This window comes from Dryobates pubescens, chromosome 28, assembly GCF_014839835.1.
Source record: "Dryobates pubescens isolate bDryPub1 chromosome 28, bDryPub1.pri, whole genome shotgun sequence".
In the NCBI taxonomy this organism is placed as follows: domain Eukaryota; kingdom Metazoa; phylum Chordata; class Aves; order Piciformes; family Picidae; genus Dryobates; species Dryobates pubescens.
The window spans coordinates 9,918,186-9,926,072 of record NC_071639.1 but is presented as its reverse complement, the minus strand read 5'-3'; the positions used below and the strand labels follow the sequence as shown (position 1 = coordinate 9,926,072).

General features: G+C 43.6%; 1 protein-coding gene across 1 annotated transcript; it reads left to right on the top strand.

The window, feature by feature from the left end:
• The first annotated feature begins 224 nt into the window (after positions 1–224).
• On the top strand, positions 225–6,828 carry CCN6 (cellular communication network factor 6). Its single transcript, XM_054173990.1, has 6 exons — positions 225–275; positions 3,581–3,645; positions 3,888–4,153; positions 4,592–4,834; positions 5,728–5,921; positions 6,547–6,828. Exons 1-6 carry the CDS (start codon positions 225–227, stop codon positions 6,826–6,828), a joined length of 1,101 nt encoding a protein of 366 aa, XP_054029965.1.
• The last annotated feature ends 1,059 nt before the right edge of the window (positions 6,829–7,887 follow it).

Sequence of the window (7,887 nt, the reverse complement as noted above, 5' to 3'; positions counted from 1 at the left end):
GTATTCTAGCGCCGGGCGGAGAAGAGAAGTTGGAAATTTCAGCGTGAAGCTGGTTCTGTACGAAGTGGAGAATTCCAAGTGTGAATGTGTGTATGTGTTCGTGCATGTGCTGAGGAAAGTGGGGTTGGCAGGGGAGACAGAGGAGAGCTTTGTGTTCAGTGCTTCCTCTGACACAGCTCAGCCTGTTCCCTATCTCCCAGCTCCACTTCTGAATGTGCAGGAACATGCGGTGGCTCCTGTTCCCCACCCTCTTCATCTTCCCCTGTACGCAGCAGGTAAGTTCATTACAAAAGAAGAAAAAGATTTCTCCCTTCCTCACCCTGTCCCAGGTTAGAGTTTGTATTTGCTTACTGACAAAATAAATTGCAGAGAAGCAAATGCCTCCTAGAGAATGTGGAGCCATTCCCCACTCCTGAGCACATTTAATTTACAGCTTATTTGCTTCATCAGCCTCGATATTGGCAATTTGTTTTGGGGTGTGGGGTTTTTTCCCCTTTCTAATGTGTACATTAATATGATGCATCAGGGGGGAAAAGAAGTGTTAGGGAAGCTTAAATTGTCAGTGACTGCAAAAAAAAGAAAGATTAAATATATGCACAAATGGATATCTGATATAGTAAGAGAGTAAACATCTTGTCCATGCTCATATTCCCTGTATTTATGTGTTATAGGTACACAGTGGTCTGGCTTCAGGCTAGTTGTACAAGGGAGAAAGGGCTGTGTTATGCTTTAGCTCTCATGAGAACATTGTAGGTGATAGCTTTTGCTGAGGGTGTTGGTGTGAAAGGCCAGTTTAACGATTTACTTGCTGCATGTGGAAAATCTGCTGGATGTGTACACACTGTGTTCCTTTCTTCACGACCAAGGGGAGGATTTCCAAAGGGCTGTCTCCCTCTGCTAACTTTCTGCGTGCTAAAAGCCGAGCCGAGATAAGCGAACATTAGTGATAGGACATTGCCTGCTTCTGCTGTTTGCTTAGCTATGCCCACGCAGCCCTTATTCAATCTTTAAAACATAAGAAAACAAACACTACCACATGAAGGGCTGCTCCACAATGCTCTCATTTTCTGATCTGCCCATAGGATCAGGACAAATATGCAGCGGGCTTGTGTGGCGTTGGATGGCTTCGGTATAGAGACTTGGGGAAGAAATCTGCAGAAAAATATTTGGCCTGTAAACTTTACAAGCAAAATTCAGATTTTGTTGTTGTTGTTGTTGTAACTAATTAGATCTTGGAAGTTTTTTTTCAGGTAGGCTGTGCTTCTCAGTAATCCTACAAGTAGATATACATATAGAGATACATAATAGATATATTCTGCTCTATAATACTGCACAATAGAAATATTCTATGCATACAACTGTCAGATGTTTGCCTAATGGTGTTTTCCTCGCTGGGAAACTTTGTAGTCTCACACTTCTCAGCTGGCATCTTTCCCTTAAGAAAGAAAGAAAGAAAGGGAAAAAAACAGAAGAGAAAAACCACTTGCTGAGGTAGAATTCTGTAGATGTTCATCTGCAATATAAATTGTACTGCTCAAAGCACACAGATTATTTCCTATCAGACATATCCATTTTGAAGTGCACTCTTATTTAAGCCACATAACCTTATATCACATAACCTTATATCACAGGCACATGGCCAAACTCCTAATAATTCTCTGCTTAAAAAGAAAAAGGGGGGGAAAAAAAAGCAGAGATAAAAAAGCAGCAGGAAAGTGATTTCTGAAGCAACTATACAGTCTTGAATGCTGCTAGATCTCAAGCTGCGCCAGGGGAAGTTTAGGCTCGAGGTGAGGAGAAAGTTCTTCACTGAGAGAGTTGTTTGCCATTGGAATGTGCTGCCCAGGGAGGTGGTGGAGTCCCCGTCCCTGGAGGTGTTCAAGAGGGGATTGGATGTGGCACTTGGTGCCATGGTTTAGTCATGAGGTCTGTGGTGACAGGTTGGACTTGATGATCTTTGAGGTCTCTTCTAACCTTGGTGATTCTGATTCTGTAAATACCTAAGAACACCTGTGTGTCCTGCTTCTGGCACAAGCCACTCCAATGGCACATGAAATAAATGACCATTATGGTTTATAGGAAAGGCTTAGCTGTCAAAGTCTGCTGAAGTTAGTTGTTTCTATAATATTGCTGGATTTAGGTTAAAAAAAAAAAAGGATTAGAAGACATCTTCCATGAGCAAATGATCAACAAAATAACACATTGATGAGACTGTCTTTAGCGTGCTGCATGGAATACCACATGACATCATTTAACAGTCATTCATTATATGAATTGCCTCTGTGAATGAATATGTATCTTAAAAATCACTCAGCCAAAAAGAACTTGAAAGCTGCTACTTTGGAGCTTCATTAGTCGCTGTGGATTAAGATATCGCAAGTAGAGTTGTAAATGACCATGAAAAATGGAAATGAGTGGTAGAAAAAAGCCTTTTAAAAGGTCATTTACTGATGCATGCAATTAGGCCAGCTCAATTAAGCTGTGAGAGCATTCGTGGGATATGATACATGAAATGCTGAATTCTGCAGATACTTCCTGTTTGAAGGCTGAACTGAAAGGAAACACAGCCAAATGGCCTCTTCCCCACTCCTCTTTAGCGTCTCTGCTGGAGGTGGTTTCTACATCAGCAGAGCCCTTAAGTTCAGAGGGAAACTGAGAGGTGAAGCCTTATGTGCCCAGAAAAAATCACAGGTGACATTTTCGTTTGTTCCTGCCAGGCTAGATGGTGATACTGGCACCTGCTGAGCGGCTGGATCTCGTCTGTCTCTCTTGGTCTGTGGGCAGCCAGAGCTGCTTGATGAGATCGGCTCCCAAGCCTTACATTGTGCCAGCAGCCAAGTGCTGTGTGTGCCCCCACTTAACGATGGGTCCAGTCATCCGCGACAAACAGCCCTATCACGATCTGCACTGCTGCTGAAATCAGCAACAGGCAAAGATTTAAAGCTAAGATCTAAACTGTCCTTTTATATGTAGTTCTTCAGAAAAGCAGACAGAACACAGCTATCTCATATAGATCCTTCCACGTTCTCTGCTGACTTAATCTTTCCTCCATGCCATACAAAAATAAATCCATCCAGTTTCTTAGCATTTCCTTTTCTTGATACCAAACAAACCCCCAGAAAATGATAATAAAAAAAGACAGGAATTCTGAATGTGGAAACCAGGAAATTCTGGCTGGATCTTGACTTCCTACTGCTGACAGAAATCTCTTTTAAAGATACACCTGCCCTGTAAGCCCTGGATTCAGTGCACACTTACTCAGGCAAAGAGACACTCTTAGGAGATGACCTTAGTGCAACTACTAACCTCCCTTACTAGGATTTGAGCTTTGTGTCTAGCACAAGAGAATTTGTAAATACTGGACTGCTCCTTCCCAAATGACTACTCGAAGTCTGGAGCAAGAGTAACACTCCAAAGGTCTATTATTTTTGAAACACTTTTGCCATCAGAAGTGGCACCCAGGGCAGTGGCTGGCTACAAAACAATGTGGGGAATCACAAGCCAATTAATTTGATAGGAGGTTTGTGGGAGGAATATTTAAATCCACTGTTTACTTTAAAACACTTTTTCCCTACTTCAGCTTGACTACAGGTTTTGTCCTATTGAAGGCAAAGGAAAGACCCATGCATGTGTTTCATACAAGCAGTAAGCCAGGCTCATTGCTGGGATGACACCTCAGGGCTTGAGAGTGACTGGTGAAATCAGTCCCCTGGCTCCTACCTAAATCTCAGAGCCTCTCACTTTTTGGATCCTGTGAGATGAGAAATGTTATGTACCTTCCTGGAACTTCACAGTTCTTTGCATCCCAACATCATTTTATGCTATCCCAGCTCCACACAAAGCTTTCAGCTCTCTAAATATCCCACTGTGTGCAAGTTCTCCCACAGCTCACTAAAGAAGCCTGGAGAAAAACCTTCAGGGACCAGTGAAGTCCACCAGCGCAAGGAGGTTTGTCACTGGCCATGCAGATGCCCACCAGTGCCAACCTGCACCCCTGGGATCAGCTTGGTGAAGGATGGTTGTGGCTGCTGCAAGGTCTGTGCCAAGCAGGCAGGAGAGACCTGCAATGAAGCTGACATCTGTGATCCCCACAAAGGGCTCTACTGCAACTACTCAGAAGATGAGCCTAGGTATGAAACTGGAGTGTGTGCATGTAAGTTCCACTTTCACCTTCCCTTGACATCCAGGAGGGTGGGACCACCTAGGTGAATGGTTTGAGAGGAAAGCTCTGCTTGCTGATGCTGCACAGCTCTGTGCTAGGCAGGTGATCCTGATTTAGTCCTTCCAATGCTCAGCCAGAGGTTCTGAGGGTAGGGCTGGGACTGTCTTTAAGCTTACCTGTGTGTGCGCTGGTGAAACCAGTTCACTGTGCACCAGCTTGCTATTCACAGACCCGTTGATGGCTCATTTGAAGTCCAGACTTTAAATTACTATTACTATTTATGCCCAGTTTTCATTGGGCATAAATAAAACCCAGAGCTGTGCCTGGGCTGGAGCAGTGGGTGCAGTACAGGCTGATTGCTCTTCAGTGCTCTGTGAGCAGGAACTTTGTGCTCCTCCCGTGTTAGTAACTGTTGTTTGCCATTTGCAGATCTGGTAGCTGTAGGCTGTGAGCTCAGTGGAGTTCATTATCTTAATGGGCAGACCTTCCAACCTAACCCACTCTATAAGTGCCTGTGTATCAGTGGTGCCATTGGATGCACACCTGTGTTCACACCAAGATTAGCAGCGAGTCCCTGCGCCAGGGTCACGGGCAGAAAGAAGCCTGGACAATCCAGCTGTGGCCCAGGACAGCAGAAGCAGCTTCAATCAACAAACTACAGACTGATGCCAGGTGTGCCTGGCCATGCTGGTAAAGTTTTTTGTGTGCATCAGCCTTGCTGCAGCCAGTGTCCCTGGCTCCGGCAGCCAGGCCGGCAGCACGCTGGCAGTTTCTGTTCTTGCTGAAGGCCATTGCCAGGGTGACTGCTCTGCCCCAATTACCCCTCTTAGTCATAGGTCACAGACTCTTTTCTCTAAACCTGATGAATATGAAAGGCAAAAATCCTTTTGGCTTCTGCCACCAGGGAACTGGCCAAAGCCACCTTCAACCCATCTTTCTGCAGAGGTTTACTGCTCATCAGATCAGACCAATTAGGGCTGCTGGTGGACAGCCATTTGGCAGCCTGGGAGCTGTCTCACTTTCTCCTGCTTTGTGGTGGTAGAGAGTCTTGGTTTTCACATACATACATCCATCAACATGCTGCAGGCCTCTTGCTTCAATAGAAAGCATAAAGTGGTAAAAATTGTCTTAGTGGCACAAAATTCCAGGTCACTGCAAGGACGGTGCTCTCCCCATTTCTCCTCTATTCAGTTTGTCCAAAGGCACACACAAGCTTATCCATGCAGTTCTGCCAGGGTCAGTTGATATTTTCAGCATCCCTTCTCAAGCCATGCTTGGCCTTAAATGATTTTTCACTATCTCTTCCATTCTGGGCATTTCATAGTAAATCCTTAACTATCTCTCTCCATGTAACCTTTCCAGTACACTGAACCAGAGGGTCATGCAGTTTCCTAGTGCTTGCTAGGATCTGAGCACCCAGAGCCAGTCAAGTTTAAAAGTGACCCATGAGCAAAGTGAGACTTATCAATAAAAGCACCTTTATGAGCAGAAATCAAATGCTTTTTATATTCAGTTAATCCTTTGGGGGGCTGTTCTGCTGCACAAATAATATATTGCTGTCTTAGCTTACAGAAGCTTGCCACTAGTTTTGAAGCAAAAGTGCCTAGTGCAGGCGACTCCCTGGACACCCTGCTCCAGGACCTGTGGCATTGGCATATCCAGCAGAGTGACCAACGAAAACAGAAAATGTGAGATGAAAAAGGAAAAGAGATTGTGCTTCATCCAGCCCTGCCTGACCAATGTACTGAAGGCAATAAAGGTATTTTCCACTAAAAAAAGAGTTCCTAATAGAAGATGAAAATAGTGGAAGCAATGGCAAATTTGCACCCACTAATGCCAAATGATTTCTGGTTTTTTAAAGGATATGAAACTAATTCTTCTGTGGTTTTTACCTCCAGGTTTCACTAGTAAACCACAGCTAGTGTCAGGTGACAGAATGAGAGGAAATAGCCAGGGAAGGTTTAGGTTGGACATGAGGAACAATTTCTTTCTTGCAAGAGCAGTCAGGCGTTGAACAGGCTGCCCAGGGAGGTGGTGGAGTCACCACCCCTGGGGGTGTTCAAGAAATGCGTGGGCATGGCACCCGGGGACATGGTTTAGTGGCAATGGTGGTGTTGGGTTGATGGGTGGACTTGATGATCTGAGGTCTTTTCCAGCCTAAACAATTCTCTGAGTCTATGGGATGTGTAATTTCAAACAAAACACTGATGTTCTGAAACACAACTGTGTTGTGCTGTGCTGGAGCTGTCACTTTCTAGTTGTTGCCTGACAAAGAAAAAAGAAGATGATTTTCAGGACATTTCTATGTAAATGGTGCAGTATTTTCTTACATGTTTTCTTTCTACTCTGTAAAACCTCTGCCTTTATTTGTTTTTATATTAAAGATTCCAAAAGGAAAAACATGTCAACCAACATTCCAGCTCCCTACAGCAGAGAAACTGTTTTTTTCTGGATGCTCAACTACTCAAAGCTACAAACTAACTTTCTGTGGGGTGTGCTCAGACAAGAGGTGCTGCATACCCAACAAGTCCAAAATGATCACTGTACAGTTTGAGTGTCCCAATGAGGGCTCCTTCAAGTGGAAGCTGATGTGGATAACATCCTGTGTATGTCAAAGAATGTGCAGTGCTCCAGGAGATATATTTTCTGAACTCAAAGTTTTATGACAGGTGACACCACTGACTGTGACACACTGAGGGTGCAGGAGCACACTCACACCCTGAAGAGCTACCGCAACCCCCTGCCACAGCAATGCTTATGGTAAAACTACCTATGTGAGCATCCAATTTTTAAAGAGCACCTGGGAAATGGAAGCAGGAGTGTATCTTCTCACCTGGAATTGGCTTAACACGTGGAAATCTGTTCTTGAGAGTCTGTCACACGACTACTGTCAAAACAACAACTTTTGGTAATCCAACAAGGCACAGCAAGACAGCTTTGTACCCCACGAAGACAAGGAAATCCACAGATGCTAGAAAAAGATACTAGAAAAGAAGACCCTGCAATATTTAATCCCTAATTCTTGGCTAACAAGAATTAGAGATTCACCAAACTAACATTTTCTGCTATGCGTCTGCACCGATGCTGTTTCAAACAGAAGTCAACTTTGAGTTGATTGCTCTTTGCAGCAGATCTTTCTCTAGTGTGAATATAAACATTGCACTTACAAAGGGAGAGATAGGTGGGCATCTGCAGATAAGAGATGTAACATTTCAAGGAGATGATTATTTTTAGACTGCCTTCTTAAAAATAAAAAAGCTCACCAAGTGTTTTATTGCATACTTCTGGATTTGTACACTGAAAACTGTGCTTACTTGTATACCCAACTCCAGCTCTGCTAGAAGGATTTAAAGCTCTAAGATATCATTGCATTGATCCATTCTGGTTTGTAACAGTTCACTGCTCCTGCTGTCCTAAGACAGGCAAGGATTTGGAAATGGCTGTACATTCTATTTTGTAGAAGTTCTTACTGTAATATAAAACTCTACTTCCCTTGGTAATTATAGATACTAAACCACCTCTCTTGCTTGCATTCTTTTAAGCATATGAGCCTTGTTTTCCAAACAGCCATGGTAACTTCATTTTAAGTGCATGTTTTGCTCAGAGGTATTACCCAGTGCAACTCACCATTCATGGACATGAATCATTAAAATGTTAATTAACACTCCAAGTACAATACTTGAAACAAAATTTTGTTGAATTCTCTGATCTTGCCAATGTTGATA

What these genes read in the sequence shown, in the direction of transcription:
- CCN6 (XM_054173990.1), top strand. Translation starts at nt 225, where the DNA reads ATGCGGTGGCTCCTGTTCCCCACCCTCTTCATCTTCCCCTGTACGCAG. An exon ending in TGAAACTGGAGTGTGTGCAT is followed by an intron (nt 4,154 to 4,591) that starts GTAAGTTCCACT and finishes TGCCATTTGCAG; the next exon opens with ATCTGGTAGCTGTAGGCTGT. An exon ending in AAACTACAGACTGATGCCAG is followed by an intron (nt 4,835 to 5,727) that starts GTGTGCCTGGCC and finishes TTGCTGTCTTAG; the next exon opens with CTTACAGAAGCTTGCCACTA.